General features: G+C 41.4%; 1 protein-coding gene across 2 annotated transcripts; it reads left to right on the forward strand.

Annotated features, from left to right (window-relative positions):
- The first annotated feature begins 206 nt into the window (after positions 1–206).
- LOC146578807 (chymotrypsin-like protease CTRL-1) lies at positions 207–5,431 on the forward strand. 2 transcript variants are annotated; one of them, XM_085268916.1, is made up of 6 exons: positions 225–282; positions 599–619; positions 964–1,117; positions 2,501–2,757; positions 2,842–2,963; positions 3,433–5,431. In XM_085268916.1, exons 1-6 carry the CDS (start codon positions 225–227, stop codon positions 3,775–3,777), a joined length of 957 nt encoding a protein of 318 aa, XP_085125042.1. In that variant the 3' UTR covers positions 3,778–5,431. The 2 variants fall into 2 exon arrangements, with proteins under 2 accessions (XP_085125043.1, XP_085125042.1); XM_085268917.1 differs by lacking the exon at positions 599–619 and having other exon boundaries at positions 207–282.
- Positions 5,432–18,348: the final 12,917 nt, after the last annotated feature.

The raw sequence follows: 18,348 nt of genomic DNA on the forward strand, positions 1-18,348 counted from the left end.
GACTTTCACCTGCTACTGTAGGGTCTACCTTACTGTTGTTGATTTGGGGCTGTATAAATAAAACTGAACCTGCATCATGCTTAACTGCGGTCAAAAAGCACAAAGACCAACGAGTCTGACTGGATTCTTTGGTGGGGCCCTGATGACTGCTAGGAACAGGCGGAGCTGGACATAAATTTGACATATTTAAAGTCTAAGATGACCTGAAAGAGGTGCAGTTAACCATGGCTCTCCAACAGTTTGTGTGCTGCTTCACTGTGGTGATCGTTTTCTTCTGCAAAGGTGAGAAAATTATTTGATTGGTTGTTCTCTTTCTATAAAGCAAAGACATGTCACTTAAAGATGAACTGGTAGGTTAATGTTTAAAGGTTTTATGTCAAAATTATCAACATCATCAATGAAAAGTTGAAGTTTGTCTCAGAAAAGATGCAGATTTTCTTAAAAGCTGTTTTAAATATAGAAACTAGACCTAAAGATCTACAATCCCCTCCCCTAAAAAGTGTTGTGTTTAGTGTGATCAGTTCTTCAAGTTCGAAGAAAGCAGTCAGTGCTTACTTTCACAGGTTTAACAGGTTTGTCTGTGTGTTCTCATTTCCAGGTTGTCACTCACAGCAGCCCAGTAAGCATCCAAAGACATTTGAACCTTGTCTTCCTTCTGTCAGCTGTACAGTAATGAGCACATATAAAACTGTGAGGTCCACATTTGTTTCAGTGACAGAGTGTGCTGACTTTGGTTTTTCTATAAACTGTGATGTGATTTTGTTCAGTAAAATCTTCCAGTTTTCTGACACAGAGGAGGAACATTTGTGGATCACATGTAAACCACAGTCTAATGTTAAAATAACAGCCACATGAATGTCACTGCTCAGGATCTCCCAGCAGAGCATTGATCAGTGTTATCTCTCTGAGTGGTTTTAATGTGGTGGCTGATCTGTTTAGCTGTGCTCTCTCTTCTCTTGTCAGCATGTGGCAGAAGTGCTGTGAACAGCAGCAGCATCACAGGAGTTCGTGACGCTGCACCAGGAAGTTGGCCCTGGTTCGCTGCTGTAAACACTTATTCTGCAGGGTCTCTGATCACCGACCAGTGGGTGCTGACAGTTGCATCCTCCGTACCAACGTGAGTCACTGCTGCAAGTTTACACTTTGTTGAGGAGTAATATGATGATGAAGGTGAAGTGCAATATTTATGTGCACTAGAGATGTTTTTTTTTAAATATTTCCTCACTTCTTTTAACATTTAAAAACAACAGCTGTTACACAAATTGCTGAACTGCAAAGTACAGAGTTGTCTGCACAACAATCAAACCAGATGTCACATTAATTTAATTTAATCCTGTCGTGTTATTCAATTATACGTGGGTCCACTGTACGATTCATAACCACACTTTATTTTCTTGTTCTTGCTCTGCCCACACATAACATAACATTCTATACAAAAACACACTGGTCTCGCCCTCTAGCTGCCATCAGCCTAACTACACTGACCGGCTGCATTAACATCTACTGTACAATGCAATTACACCACACATCCAAGTCATTGTTTTTTCGGAGCATTGATTTGTCAAAGATATGCTGTCACATGAAAATATTGATCATTCTGTCCATTCATGTCAGAAGATGGTTAGCTTAGCATAAAGTTTTTAAACGGGGAACCTGCAGCTAATAAATACAACTACGCACCTCTGTAAGGCTCATTAACGAACACATGCTGGGAAAGACTCAGTCACACAGTCAATTGTTTTGTGAGTTTTCTTTGTGTGCAGGCTGTGATCAGCTGACCTCACGTCACAGTCGCTGCTCACTTCAAAAACATATAAACAGATTTACATGAGTTACATGAGCTCTGCGGCTGATAGCCAAACCCTGCACTCTGTAATGTCAGCATTCAAAAGAGAACTTAAGGATTGGCATAAATTGACTTTGGTGTCTGCACTCTAACACTGACCACGCTCTGCACCAGCCCAACACAGAGCAGCTCTGTAACCTTCACCACAGTCCTGCAAACTAACCAGTTTAACCTGAACTAATCTGATGCTTTCATGCAACCTTTGAAAAACACAGAATTATCAGCAGCACAATCACTGATCCAAGATCTGATTTTAGAAACTCATGAATGAATCATAAAGATGTAAGTTACATATCCGGACATGTTGGAAAAAGTTCCTGCTTTAAAAAAGTATCACACACAGTTTGTGTGTTTGCTGATGTTTGTTGAGCTTGCTCCTCTACAAACACTAGATCTCCATGCAGCACCTGAAATATAAACTTACTCAGTGTTATGGATGAATCTGACCATCAGAGTTAATTACTCATTTATGTAGTGCGCCAGCAGGTTCAACCACCTGAGCGCACACACACACACACACACACACACACACACACACACACACACACACATGACAAAGGGCTGAAAGGAAAAAGGAAACTCGTGACATTGACTGCTTTGCTCTGTGACAATGATCAACATGAGGCACAATAAAAATATCTGTTGTGTGTGAAGGGATTACAGTAGCATGGTGGTCTTGCTGGGCAGCAACAGGGTGTTAGATCCAGACCCAAATAAAGTGAGGCTGAACGTGGTAAACGCCACCTGCCATCCCGGATTCAACTCGTCGACTCGTGAGAACAATATTTGTCTTCTGAAGCTGTCGGCTCCTGTGAATTTCACAGACTACATTCAGCCGATCTGCTTGGCCTCAGAAAACAGCACTTTCAACAATGAGACCAGCAGCTGGGCCATCGGCTTTGGTGACATTGGTAAATCATAAAATATTTATTTGATTTTACAGCATTATGTTGGAGTCTTTAGAAAAGCTTGATGTTTAAATTCTCTCCAAACAGAGGCATTGAGATATAACCTGCAGGAGGCAAAAGTATCAGTAGTGGGAAACGATGTGTGCAAAGCCAGATTTCCATGGATCCCAGACAGCATCATCTGTACTAGAGAGACGAATTCATGTTGGGTGACCACAACTTTATTTACTATAATCTGTTGTTGACTGTCACTGAGATAATCTCATCTTTACTCACACTTTGGTTTACTTGTTTTACTGTCGTTGTCTATAAATATTAATATTCATATTTAATCAAAGGTCTTTTTTTCTTTAAAAAAAAAACTAATTTATTTAATGAAACTGATTCCTTTAAAAGAGCTGTCTGAAACTTTCTGTCTGTGGAATCGTCACTTTCATTTGCACCAAAGCAGCTGAAATGGATTCACAGTGGTTCATGTTTCCTAACTGGACAGACTGACATCGATTAAGTTTTACTGACTGTGATATACTGTGATGATCAACTACTCCCTTAATTTATTTGAGCAGTTTGCAACAAAACTACCAACAAAGTTAAAACTTTCTCAGGTGAAAAAGGTCAACTTCTAAGAGTTACACATCTGTATCTGTCCTAATAACTTTCATCACTGTCTTTCCACAGGATAAACTTGGAGCGCCACTCATGACTCAGAGTAAATCAGTCTGGCTCCAGAGTGGAGTTTTCACAGTGCCTGGATGTACTGCATCTCCTTCAGTCTACACTCCTGTGTCTCAGTACCAGAAATGGATCAGCGACACAGTTACAGGGACACCACCAGGCTTTGTTACCTTCACCTCCCCACACAGTTCATTACAAACCACTGCTCCTCCTACTGCCCCTCCCACTTCTCCGACATGTGTGGGTGTGTTTTGCAGTGGGGAAAACCTGATCCACTTCACTCACTTCTCCTCTCTGTGTGTTCTCGTTGTGTTGCTCCATGTGTTTGCTGGAACTTTTGGAAACTAGATCAACACATTTACTCAAGTTTAATACAAACATGAAGAACATGTCTTAACCAGGTAGAAGAGCTTTGCAATAGCATAAAGACATCATCCTGCCCCTCAGATTTTAACTATTTTTAATAGCAGTCTCAGCTCTGGAGTAGAACCAACTGGATACAAGCACGCTGTAGTGCAGCCAGTACTTGATTATTCTGTTCTTGTTCATTTTAGACCTGTCTCCAAGCTACCATTTCTGTCAAAAAATTCTAGAAAGGATTGTATTTGAGCATCTGCAATCCTTTCTAAACAGTCATAATATTTTTGAGAAGTTCCAGTCGGGCTTCAAAACCCACCACAGCACAGAAACTGCCCTCTTAAAAATGCTTAATGATATTTTATTAATCACTGACTCAGGAGACCCAGCTGTGCTCCTGCTCCTAGACTTAACTGCAGCCTTTGATACTGTTGACCACAGCATTCTGATCTCCCGTTTAGCGCAATGTGGTATCAAAGGTATCCCCTTGGAATGGTTTAGGTCGTACCTCTCCAAGAGGACTTTTTCCGTGAGCCTTGATGATTTTATTTCTTCCCCAGCTCTTTTTACTTGTGGTGTCCCGCAGGGATCCGTATTAGGCCCAATTCTTTTTTCAATCTATATGTTGCCCCTAGGCCTAATCTTTAGGAAGCATAACATCTGCTTTCACTCATATGCCGATAACACCCAGATTTATCTTCGGTTTAATAAAAACACCTCTACGCCCATGGAATCGTTAGTCAAATGTCCCGACGAAGTTAAAACCTGGATGGCCTCAAATTTTCTTGCCTTCAACGAGGATAAAAAAGAGGTAATTATTTTTGGACCAAGCGGTAATTTCAATGCCCCAGATTTGGACTTATGCAACCTAAAATGTGCTGTTAAAACGCATGTAAAAAACCTGGGGGTTTTCTTGGATAGCAAACTTACATTTGAGAAACAAATTAATTCAGTTGTCCAGCGGTCCTTTTTTAAATTAAGGCTCCTATCCAAAGTGAGATCTTTTCTATCCTATAGAAACTTGGAATGAGCAATTCATGCGTTTGTTTTATCTCAACTGGGTTACTGCAATTCACTTTATGTGGGTGTCAGTCAGTCCAGCTTGGCCCGGCTCCAACTTGTACAGAATGCTGCAGCTCGCCTTTTGACTCGTGTGACGAAACACCAACATATTACTCCGGTGCTTGCTTCCCTTCATTGGCTTCCAGTGCGTTTTAGAATTAAATTAAAAATCTTACTTTTAACTTATAAAGTGCTAAATGGCCAGGCACCGGATTATTTGTCTGACCTTGTGCAGCTGTATACGCCCTCTAGAGCCCTTCGATCAAGTGATCACCTACTCCTTACTTTACATAAGTCTAGAATGGTAGAGGATATCGCGCATTTGCGGTTGTGGCACCGAAAATGTGGAACAATCTACCTCTCCACATTAGAAAGGCCCCAACTGTTACTCTTTTTAAATCGCATCTTAAAACATATTTTTTTACTCTGGCTTTCGAAACTGTAGGGGAGTTACCAATTCTTTTATCCTAATCTGTTTTTAATTTTTATCTGTTGTTGTTATTAATGCCACTGTTTAATTGTTATGTTGTACAGCACTTTGGTCAACGCCCTGTTGTTATTAAATGTGCTTTATAAATGAATAAATGAAATGAAATGAAATGTATATTTATAGTAATTATAATATGGGAACATTTCCAAACTGTCTCAAGTGTAAGGTCAGAGTGGGCACTAGGTTCCACTGCTTGTGGGAATGTGCTATTATCCAGTCATTTTGGAAAGAGGTCTGCGCCAATATTAGTACAGCCATTAGTCATCAGGTGACAGAAAACCCATTAATGTGTATATTGGGATATATTCCCGTCTCACTGGTACAACATGAGCATGTAATTCAGTCACTGTTAATGTTGGTCAGGAAAAGCATTATGTTGAGATGGAATTCACTAATCCATCGTTCCAATCAACATAGCGGGCAGCCTTGTGGGGATTTGAACAGCTGTTTCTTTTTTCTTTTTCTTTTTTTTTTGCCTGTCCCGTTTGGCTCTTTTGCCATCAGAATTATTGTCTAAAGGCAAAGAAAGATGCCCAACGGATTTACTTTAGCAAATTGACCATCCCAGCCTTGCCATAATGGTCCATTTAATTCACCTTTTATTGTTTATTTTATTTTCACTTGCTGAATACGGGACAGACTTGACTGGAAGAAAGAAGGGGAGAAAGAAAGAGGGAAAGAGAAACAGCTGAGAAGAGGGACGGGGGAGAAGGGCAAAAAACAAAAACCAACAGAATGGGCAGAAAATGAAAAAAGAAAAAAAAATGCATATATCAATCACCTGGATCACCTGCTGAGAAAGAAAAAAGAAAGCAAGCAGAAGAGAACAAGAGTAATAGAATAAACAACATCACAATGATATATGGGAATATGACAGTAAATACTAAATATTAAACATTATTGTGCAGCACATAAGATCAACAGAACACAGTGTGCTTTGAGGTAGGAGCCAAAAAGGGTGTAGTTTGTGTGTGTGATCACCCGTGTGTACACCTGTGAGCATGGACGCGCTTGTTTTTTTAAAAGGTTCCTTCATGTAATGATCTGCTAGAGGGTGTGGGGGGGCCACAGCCCCGTCCTCCAGGGCATGAAGCAGGTATGGAGGAGATCAAAACTCCAGACATCCAGAGGCCCCCAGAACACAAGAGACCAAGGAAGACCAACAGAGGGGCAGCCGCGCCACTGTCCCAGTAAGAGCTGAGGAGAGTCCCAGATGAGGGCTCACTCAGCAGCCGCGGAGCAGTAGCCAGGGGGAGTTGCAATGACGCGCCCGTGAGCTCCGTCGGCAGCCAGCTGTGCCTAAGTGACCGAGCCCCAGGCCGAGAGGCCGGGGGCACCCCACCTCCGAAGTGGCCCGAGCGAGCCCCAGGCTCCAGGCCCCGATAAGCGGCCGCCAAGGAGTGAGCCGGTGTGTACCTGGACGCCCACCCCCAGACACAAAGAACCACCAACGCACCGATGTCTGAGGGAGTCCGCCACTGGCAGGGGAAGTGGTGGTGGGGGGAGATAGGTCTCCATACTTTGGACGGCCTGAGATGTCCCCAGAGAAGTGGCGTCTGATACCCAACCTGACATATAGATACAAACATACAGGCACACACAGACACAAACATCCATTCCCACCCTCATGCTCTCATATGCACTTACTCCACACTCAACCAACGTGGAGACAGACATAAAGAGACGCTGTACACACGATCACACTCCCCAAGCGTACTCTACGAATCAGAATCAGAATACTTTATTGATCCCTGGGGGAACCGGGTCTAGGTACCCTTGCCCCTGGAGGGGGGAACTGCACCCAGACCCAGGTGGTGTTACCCTTTTCCCTGCGGTGGGGAGAGGCAGACCGCCCCGACTCCGCAGCAGCAGGGAGGCCCAACAGCTGTTTCTGCTTTTTTTATTCTTCGATAAGCATGGGCCTAGCCAGCGCTGATCAGCAAGAACCCTGTTATCATGGTTCCAAAAAGATAGATGTCTTCAATGGGCTCTCCCAAACCCAGGCTTCTCGTCAAGAAGAGGGTGTCAATTGCATTCAGGGACCAGTTGATCAAATCCATAATTCCTTTTTAGGTTTTAGAGAACAGACTGTGAGACTCTTCCAGGGTAGAGGGAGAAAAGTAGACAAGACAGAGACATGAGAAAGCCAAGCAGGAAGGATAAGGGAAGGGAGAGGGAGAAAATGCGACTGCCTTCGTCAAGAGCCAGAGAGAAGAAGAACTGGAACAGTTTGCTGTGGTTTATTCTGTTCCTGTCATAAATAAGAGTCTTTGCTCTCCTTCCACATTTTTAGGAAGGAAGTTAAGAAGAGTGAGTGAGTCGTCTTCCTCTGTGGGCCCAACATCAGGCAGCAGCGACACATTTTTAAAAACCCAGCTCACTGCTTCACGGTTCCACCTGTCAGTTTCTTCTCTCTGTGCTGGGATTCCCAGAGGAGGTTCGGCGTGGTGTTGTTTTCCCCTGTCGAGGGTTCAGTTTTTGTGGCCTGAGTTGGACGTGAGTCATCCTCTGATACGTATTTGGAGTTTCGTCTGACGATGGAAGCTGGTATATTATTTCTGTCCTGGGTTTTAGCCAGTTTATAATCCTTAGGAAAAATCCCCACAAAACACTTAAAAGTCATAAAAAATCATTCAGATTTTGCAATTTGGTGACGAATCCATCGGATACTCCAAGATGAGCTGACAGAGTTCCTCTGACAGCTGAAGACAGATGCTGGGACCAAACAGGAGGATCCAAAATCATTTAATGTACCACTGACAGACAAACAGAGGACAAAACATCGAGAAATCCTACCAGTGGTTAGAAAAAGGCCAGATTAAAGGGACAGCACAGAGGCTCTGATCACGGCAGAGAAGAACAGGACCTAAGCATCAGATCTATAGATGCAAGAGTCTACCACAGCCAACAGGATTTTTGTTTATTACAAAAGTTCACACATCCAGGCATCCACTGACAATTCAAGGACGAACCATATCAAACTGGGAATGCTGACTTGCATCTTAAACTCCTGGCTGTCAAAATGTGAGACTTAGAGGATGCAGAGTAAAGTCCTTAACATCAGATTAGAAAGGAAAAACAAAAAGATAGTTTCACGTCTCATCAGTGTTGCTCATGGGGGGTAAATGTGCAGTAGGTCTGTCTTCGATTACAACAAAGTATGGTTCAGGACTGAGATGTGGAGAAACAAAACTGACTCTGCAGAGCGACTGACCAACATTCCAGAGGATGAGATAAGATAAGACTGCAGCGACTCACAGAAACATAGAAGCCAAACAATTGAAGTCAGTTTCATTTATATATCACAAAACCACAACAAAGTGGCCTCAAAGCACTTTGAATTGTAAGGTAAAGACTCTACAGTAATAACAATGATCCACGTGTGTGGATCTTTTTGCTTCACCTCATGGAATTGAATAGAATAGCCCTTTATTGCCATTGTACTAGAGTACAATGAGTAAAAAAAAAAAAGACTCCAACAGTTTTGTAAACACATCCTGTCCCTATCCTTCCCCTCCACCTCTCTGTCCTACTAAGAATCTGAGGTAGAAATCATCTTCAGCAGTCTGAGAAAGGGAAGTGTCAAAAATTATAAGTAAATAAATAAAGTTATCTGCCCTCACAAGATGCACTCACAGATATTTTTCCAATCGCCTACAAGAGTGTGGACAAACTGAGGAGACAGTCATCTCAATCATCAGTGAAAAACACAACGTAGTTAATTACAAAACGAAAATCCAAACACACATATCGCAAGATGCCCATTTCTAGGCATGGGCCGGACGTGTTGTTGTCTGAAGGTGATACTGATGCCAATTTGGCACGAATGGTAACGTAATCTTATTGAAATTTACAACATAGTGAAAGGTCTGTTATCTCCAGCTTAAAGCTGCGTCCACACTTACAGTCCTCAGGCAACCAGAGACCAACAACTTCTACTAACATAGCAATAACTAAAAGTGAAAATAAATAAGAATAAATCAGCAGAAAAAATAAATAAAGCAAAACTAACACACAAACCGAGTGACTCGACTTCTTGTAGTGACCCACTTCGTCTTTGTTTACCTTTTGATAGTAAAGTTTTTGCAAAGCAAATATGATCGAGTTTCCTGTAAATGTCCCTGAACGGCCCTGCTGGAAGCTGAGGTGTGTTTGAGGCGGGAGCGTTCACAGCTCTGTTACAAAGTTTCCACAGAATTCCACGTCCACTAAAGCCATTTCATTCTTTTTCTTCCCCTCTGGGATTATTTATCTTTTATTTATCCAGGTGAAAGTCTCGCTGAGGTTAAGATCACATTTCCAAGAGAAACCTGCCCCAGGGCAGCTGTGGCTACAACTGTAGCTTGCCTCCACCAGTGTGTGAATGTGTGTGTGAATGGGTGGATGACTGGGTGTGTAAAGCGCTTTGGGGTCCTTAGGGGGGACTAGTAAAAGCGCTATACAAATACAGGCCATTTACCATTTACATCATCATCATCATCATCATCATGGCAGCAAAAGTTACAACACATAAAATATTCCATACAAACAAGTGAGTACAAACAAAGGTTATATTGGTTGCTTTACACATACAAAACACACAGACAAGAGGGAACAACCCAGGGTTTAGCAGGCGAGATGCAACAGTCAGTGCCTCTCTTTGCTGCTGGTTGTGAAAATGGATCGCACAGTTGCTCCAATAAATAAGAAAATAACAAACAAGGTAAATTGGAATATTCAATAATACAAAATATCATGAAATAGTTCTTATATATAAATGTCCCAATATATATCACACCAAACTGAAATATAAATACACTTTCAATTAGGCTGTCCCTCTTAATCACTGTTTTTTTCTCCGTAGAGGATTTGCGGACATTAAAGGTGTACCTCCTTGTACATCCTTTAATCGTTTCTACTGGCAGATTTCCAAAATTTTCCCAAAGTTTTACTTAAATGAGGTTCAGGATTATGGAAAAATGGGGCTGTGACAGTGTGCTGGTTGTAAGTAGCAAATATGAGCCTGTCCAGAATGATTGTAATGCACTAACCAACAACACTAATCCAACTATAATTTGGGTGTGCAGTATTTCTGGATTCTTTTCCTTTCTTTTAGTCCAAGATGAGAAAGAAGTGGAGGTTGGAGAGGATGCAACTCTCGATTGTCAGGGTCCCCATGAAGGCAACATCTTACGGGTAGCATGGACCAAGAGTGACCTGAAAGTAGATGATTATGGCTTCTTTTACCGGGAAGATCGTCCTTACAAAGCCTACCAGCATGAGTCTTTCAAAGGTCGAGTGGAGCTGGAAGACCCAAACATGAAAAGTGGAAAAATGTCCATCATTCTTCACAACGTCACCGTTAATGACACTGGAACATATGAGTGCCACATCTCATATGAAACAGATCACAGCCAGAGATCTGAGATGAAGCAGGAAACCAAGCTGAAAGTTACACCTGCAGGTGAGTTGAAGCCTCGAGTGTGTCCTCTGTAACCGTTTGTCCCTCAATGAGCAAGACTAGCCGGTTAAATCAAGAGTAAGAATTCACTCTTCCTGCTTTCATCCATTTTATTAGTCATGTCCTGGCTTCAGGTATATACTCTTATGATTATACATTTATTGAACTGGTTTATTAGTAAAATATCAACTTCCAACAATGCCAAGGTATGTGCATCTATCCACTTTCCTCCTGCTCTGCTACTACTGTGTGAAGCACAGCTAAGCAGACAGACAGCTCTTTGACCAGTGACAGGTGTGCTGGCTACTTTATTAAGACGGCCCTTCAAAATGTAAAGTAAAACTAACAGACATCAACAAACATATACTTCAGTCTGAGAGTTATACTTGTCTGAGATTTTATAGTAGCTACACCTATGGTATTGATTTTTAATTCCTCTCAAGTTATCACATTTACAAACTTGGGAGTCCACGAAAATCCTCCATGAACGTTTTACAGCTGAGGGGTAAAAAACAAACAAGGTGCAATGAGACCTGAAGTTACATAATAGCCTGTTTCTTAAAATTAACTTCCCTAAAAATCACAATTGTATGTAAAGTACTAAAAAATTATAATTGAAGACACGTTAAAAACTCAAAATACTCACGGGCAGCGTTTTCCACAAAGTCACAAATAAGGATGAAGTTGAGTTGTGTTCATTCATGACTATTTAACCAGCGCACGTGTGAGAAATATTTCCTGCTTCTGACTTTGCTAGGCCTCGACTGGTTATCGCAACGCAACCTATGAACAGACAAAGCAATAGCGCCACCTGTTGGTGAGATTTAACCCAGCACACTCCCACTCATTTCACAGTCTGAAGGATCGGGCCCAGATGCTGCGATAGCGTCTGCCAGATGGAAGGAGAAAAAAGAAAAGAAAGAGTCCACGTGAGAGGTGTGAGGGAGGAGGCTGCATCACCAGGAAGCCTTGCTCACGCTTGTGAAAGATGTCCTGTAAGAGAGAGAGAGATGTTCTGATGATCTTGGCAGCTGTTTTAACTATCTGATGTAGCTGGGGTCACCGACTTTGCAGTTTCTGAACCACATCCCTGCTGAGTTTGTCAAATAGTTTTTGGGGGATAATGGTGTTGAATGCTGAGCTAAAGTCTATGAACAGCATTCTGACATAGGTGTCTTTCTTGTCCAGGTGGGAGAGGGAGAGGTGAAGAGCAGTGGAAATAGTATCCTCGGTCGACCTGTTCGGCCGGTATGCAAACTGCAGCAGATCCAGTGATCTGGTGGCATGTCACATGTGGCATGACAAGTTTCATGAAGCAGTTCATGATGATGGGGGTCAAGGTGATGGGACGGTAGTCATTAAGCACACTGAGGATTTCTTTGGCACCAGGATGATGGTGGTGGACTTGACCAATTCCTGAGTTTTGTTTTCTTTCTCTGTAAGGTGATAATGGGTTGCCTGACTCATTTAATTTAATTAATAATAGAAACATTAATAAAACCCTTTAATTCAGCCATTTGCCTCCCTGTCTCCTTTTTTCAATGCAGACTAAATATTTAATAATAATAATAATAATACATTTTATTTGAAAGCTCCTTTCAGAACACTCAAGGACACTGTACACAGCAGAATAATAAAAGCAACATAAAAGCAAGCAGTGTACACATTTTCAAGCATAAGACATGAAGAAAATTTAAAATAGCAGAGTGGAGAGGTTATGCAGGATAAGCTATTTTGAACAAGTAAGTTTTGAGTTGGGACTTAAAGAGAGAGAAGGAAGAGACATTTCTTAAATCAGGAGGTAGGGAATTCCGGAGTCGTGGAGCGGAGCAGCTGAAAAGTTATGGTAAATGGCCTGTATTTGTATAGCGCTTTAATTAGACCGTAAGGACCCCAAAGCGCTTTACACTACAACACACACACATCACAAGCTACATTGTAGCCAGAGCTGCCCTGGAGCGCACTGACAGAGGCGAGGCTGCCGGACACTGGCGCCACCAGGCCCTCTGACCACCACCAGTAGGCAACGGGTGAAGTGTCTTGACCCTCACCTTCTTCCAACTCAACAAAAGTGCTGTCAAACGTTTGTGCTGCAATATTTGTGTTTGTGCTGCTTCTGTGTTAAAGTTATTCATGAAAATGTAAAAGGTCACACATACACACGTTTATCCAAAGCAAACAAATTTGATGTCAATCAATTGTACTACTTTTGTGCTGGTATTATTTTAAAAATATGAGAAGAAAGAAGAAGAATCTTTTTACAGTAAGAAGGGGGCTAGTTGACTACAGATGACCTCTAGAAGCTTTGATTTATATCTCTGAAAGGATAGCAGCACAAACAACTATTTTTGCAGCATAAATGTCACAAAAACATTTGACACCACCTCTGTTGGAAAAGATGGGGAGCAAACTTCACACTCAATAAAAATCATCTATTGAGTATTTTTCTGGGTAACCGTATAGAGTTTAAATTTTCACCTCCCTCTTTCCTATTAAACCCACAGGCCGTTTTAATACCACAGAGGCATGACACCGAATGAGTCATAACTCATGCAAACATCAACAACCACCCAGAGAAAACTCCATCAGTTACAAACGTTTTTGCACTGTCTTCCTCGCCTGTAAATAAACCCCAGGGGGTATTATGAAACATGATCATCCAAAATGTTCCTGAGCAGTTTCTATTTTTCATATTTTGTGCCAATTTATAAATACAGCCAGTCCAGCACTAGAAATAAGTCCTGAGCCATCAACACAGCGACCATGAATAAATCAGGAAGATGACACTCAAAGATGAGCTGATAAACAGACTCTACTGTAATAACAACGATCCACATCTGTGCTTTATGAGCTGCCTGCATCATCTTATAGACTCAAATAGAATAGCCCTTCATTGTCATGTAAAACTAAATTAAAGGTTTAGCATGCCAACTGTACAGGAGTAAAAAAAATTAAACACATCAGGAATAAGCACCAATCAGAAGAGATGTATACAGTCAAGAGGAATACATATAAAACAATAGAGAGGCACACACTGTTCTCATCAGTTAACAGAACCAGTTTAAGTCAAGATTTTTCTGGAGTTCAGATTCTGACAGTTGTGTACTTTTTCCCCCCCTTTAACAGGAAATAAATACAGAATAATTCGAGTCCCTGTTCATGCTGCTCAGAGTATAAAACACTTGAAAATATATTAACTTCTTATAAAATAATATATCTCATGGTGTTGTAAACTATTTAGTGACAAATACAGCACATAGTTTGTACCATTATTAACAAAGAGGAAAAAACACATGAGCCACATTAGCTGTTTTTGCAGCAGCTCAAATGTGTCTACAAAACATTAGTTTTTAAAAGAAATATTTATTTATTTTAATAAAAAAAAATGCATTTTAGCTGTGCTGTAGTTATGTTTTTCACTGTATTCATTTACTCTTCAGGGACTGTACCATCAACTCAAACTGTAACAGCAGACTCAAGAATCAGGTGACATTTCAGTGCAGCTCGTTTCCAGCTTCATCGCTCTGCAGGAGATCCTCACGGGTTTGTTTGTCTGCTGGTCTTTGTGTTAGAAGCAACAGAGACGACATTAAACAGTAAACTGGTTCTTATGTAATGCTTTTCTACTGTGAGCACTCAGAGTGAGCCCTTTACACAACTTGCCTCATTCAAACATTCACACCAGCACTTTTTCTGTGAGCTTTTTGTCTAACATTTAGACTCCAATGACTGCATCTGAGAGCAACTTGGGCTAAGTATCTTCCCCGAAAATATTTAGGATGCAGACTGGAGCCAACCCTCCCATTAGTAGGGAACCTGCTCTACCCCCACAGCTACAACCACCCCAATCATTAAAATCAATGCGGTTGCTACAATCACTGTAATCACTATGGCTGCTATCTGTCCAACACGCCACTTTTCTCTCTCCATGTTCCCTCCAACATCCCTGTTTTCTCTCTCAGTGTTTCCTCCACCCGAGGTATCTTTAGTAGTCTGTTCCACCTTGACACTGATGGAGCTCCGCTTGTCTCTTGTTCTCCTCGTTCCGACAAAACACTCATATCTGCCCGCATCATTGAAGGTGACTTCCTTCAGAATCACTGAAACGTCTCCATTCTTCATCTCCGGGTCTCTCAGCTTCACCCGGCCTTTGTAAGACAGATGCTGATATTTTTCATAGGAGCGCTGCTCTCTGTAGTACCACACGTAGTCTGTCAGCTCAGGTCTGCTCCACTCCAGCAGCTCGATGGGAGCATCTGTAAAACCCCAACACTGGAGAGTGACGTCCTCTCCCTGCTTCACTGTGATCACCTCATCCAGATCTAAACCACAACAGAAGAACAGTCGTTAGTGCTTCAGCTCAAAGAAAACTACAGGGAAAAACCCAAAAAGGTCAAAGTGTTTCATATGTGATGAGTGAATACACAGACACATCCAACATCCAGGTGAGACTGAAAACACGCAGATCTGCTGAAAGTAATTTAAACTCTAGCCAAACATTTGTACTTGCACAGGGCTGGAATGGGACAAAACCTAAATCATAAAATGAGGCTAACCCAGAGAGAATGTATTTGTAACTTATATTAATTTCAAACAATAACAGACCATGTTGATCATATTAATAATAATCCAGCTGAAACGCACATAACCAAGAGTGAAAATATAATATATGTAAATGTGTGATCAGTGTGATCAGTTCACACATGTAAATAGAAGCTGAGGTATACATCATCTGCAGCAATCTGAGAAAGACAAGTGTCACAAAATTATAAATGAATAAATAAAATTATCTGCCCTCACTTGATGCACTTCAAGATATTTTCGTCCGTCACACGAGTGTCGTTTCAATCAACCATTCAACGCTGAAAACCACAAAGTAGTGAATCACAAAGCGAAACTCCAAAGACGTGTGACAGGATGACTCAGCAACAGGTGAAAACACATTCTGGGAATCCGAGCACAGAGCGAAGACCTACCGCAGGTTACACTCGTTACCTGCATGTTTAAATTCATTTTTCATTCGTGTTCATTTATTGTGTCTGACGAATGTTTTCGTAAACTTTGAGAAAGTTTAAGAAAGTTCACGAAAACACGCAGATCTGCTGAATTTCGTAAACTTTGCTGAAGCATTTCGTAAATATTTCAGCAAAGTTTACGAAAACAGTCGTTCCTCACCGATGATGATGAACTGTCAGGTCTGTTACCGACAGCTAATATCTGCGTCCACACATGAAGCGAGCAGAACAGAAGCCGAAAGTGGACCGCATCCTCCAACTGCAAGGATGGCGCAAAAATAAATAATAATAAAAAAAAACACACACACGCATATATCAACCAGTTCCTATTTGTTTACCTTTTGATAGTGAAGTCCAAATCATCAAAAAGAAAAAGAAAACAGATATGAGCCACATTCCTGTAGTTTAAGTGATTCCAGCGCAATCGCTTAAAGAAAGTACGTATTGGTGCGTGCAGGATCCATATATCGCAATGTCGATACCAACTCTTGTACAGATACGGATCAATGAGATCGACACTTTAGATGCGATGTCATCGAAGAGGAGACCCGACCGTGTGTGCAAGAACCGCTGCTTTCACAAGTCACAGAGCCGCCGCAGTTTGTTCCTCCGCCTTTCTTTTGTTTTGATTGTTGTACTGTCACGTGACTCATGCAGTGTCGGGCAAACAAGTAGCGTTAACTATTACACTTTGGGAGTGAGAACGTGTTGGCCTGAAAACACGTGACGATGTGAAACTACACTCCAAGATGAGCCGAGTGCCTCTGACACCTGGGGACAGAAAGAGAGGAGGATCCGAAATCATGTAGCTAATGTACCATTGTCACACAGACGAGGACAAAACATCAAGAAAGCCCTTTATTGTCACTGTACAGGAATTAGATTGGTTGGAAAAAAACTTTGTAAAGATATCCTCTCGTCTGCAGCAGTTTGAGGAAAGGAAGTGTCACAAAATTACAAACAAATAGCTGAACTACTTCATAAAGTCAGTATGCCCTCACAAGATGCACTCCCAGATGCCAAAGTTGTTTCAGTTATTAGTGAAGAACACAAAGCAGTCGGTTACAAAACGAAACTTCAAAGACGTGTCACATGATGACTCAAGTCTGACCTGTGCCTTGATAAGGAACCCGAAGAAACACCAACTCCCTGCCAAGATTCTGGGAATCCAGGAATCCAGCACACAGAGCAGAGATCTGGCAGTCGGTACTGGTTGCTTTATATTTAAATTAATTTTCATACAATGTGTCTGGTGTTGTTGTCTGAAGGTGATACTGACACCAATTTGGCACACGTAATCTTCTCAAAATTTACAACATAGTAGAGGCACTGTTATCTGCAGTGTAGTGGCAATTCCTTTTGTTTGATAAACTAAACATCCCACAATTAAAAATCTACAAACCACTGCTGCACTGAGATAATATTTTGTACGCAGGCAAAAGAAGTCCACTGTCCAAACTTGAAAGTTGCACTTTTTATAGTTTATTAATCCAGTTTGGCAATATCAAGATCCATTTTTTCTTACTTCCTGCTGCTTCTCCTGCTCTGGTAAAAAAAACCATAGGCCCACCCCAGTACGTGCTGGTTCTATACCAGTCTCTTTATTTATAGAAAAATGGCCCTACAGTTATTACTGACTGACTTAACAAGGTAAACACCAAAAAAAAACCCCCAAAAAACCATTGAAACAAATATTAACCTGCAAATAAAACTTGTAAATAAACCCAAAATATAAGTAAACTAACAACAAACTTTAACTAATTTCAAAATAATAAAAATAAAGAACAAATAGCTCCAACAGTGCCAACATCGCTACTTCCAGACTTGGTTGTACTTTGCTTTCTTCTGCTTGTGTATTAATGTTTCAGACATGCAACAACCATTTCCTGATGCGAAACAAAGAGCGGAACAGGACTGTGGTTATCTTTCATGAATGCTGCGGAAACAAGCCGACTCCTGAAAATGAACTGTGTCCACATGTCTTTGTTTCCATTCTGTCCCTGGAGAGTGACCCAGTTGTTCATTAACATGAACTCATGTTCACCACTTGCAGAAGTGAAAGTAATGCAAGCACAGCAAACATCTACTTAAGAAGCCGTTTGTCTTCATGTCAGTGTTTAAGACAATCAGGAATCTTAACCACCCACAGCACTGGATACAAATAAAAACAAGAGGAGTCAAACATGTGCAGGTCTATTCTTTACTTTTGTGATTTCTGTGTCAGCTGAGGTCTTTTGTTGCTATAAAACCAACGACTTGATCAGTTGTGTTTCTGTTGTTCTGTTGTTTTGAAATATTTGTATTTGTCTCCTTTTTGCTAAACAGCATCATACCAGCTAACCAGGCCCCTGAAGTGGAGGTTAAATAAAGCTGTGATGTATAAAGCTGCTTTTCAGCTGGTTAACAAGAGAGTGGAGAAGAGATCTAACTTTGTATATAAATAAGACTGAGCACGCATCAGTACAACCCGTCTACTTCTTCCTTCTTCTCTCATTAGGGATCGCCACAGCAGATCATCTGCCTCCATCTGACCCCATCTCTACCATCCCCCTCTA

This window comes from Mchenga conophoros, linkage group LG3 (genome assembly GCF_057382185.1).
Source record: "Mchenga conophoros isolate Kocher_MC1m ecotype Shallow Benthic linkage group LG3, M_conophoros_male_GT1.1, whole genome shotgun sequence".
Classification (NCBI taxonomy): domain Eukaryota; kingdom Metazoa; phylum Chordata; class Actinopteri; order Cichliformes; family Cichlidae; genus Mchenga; species Mchenga conophoros.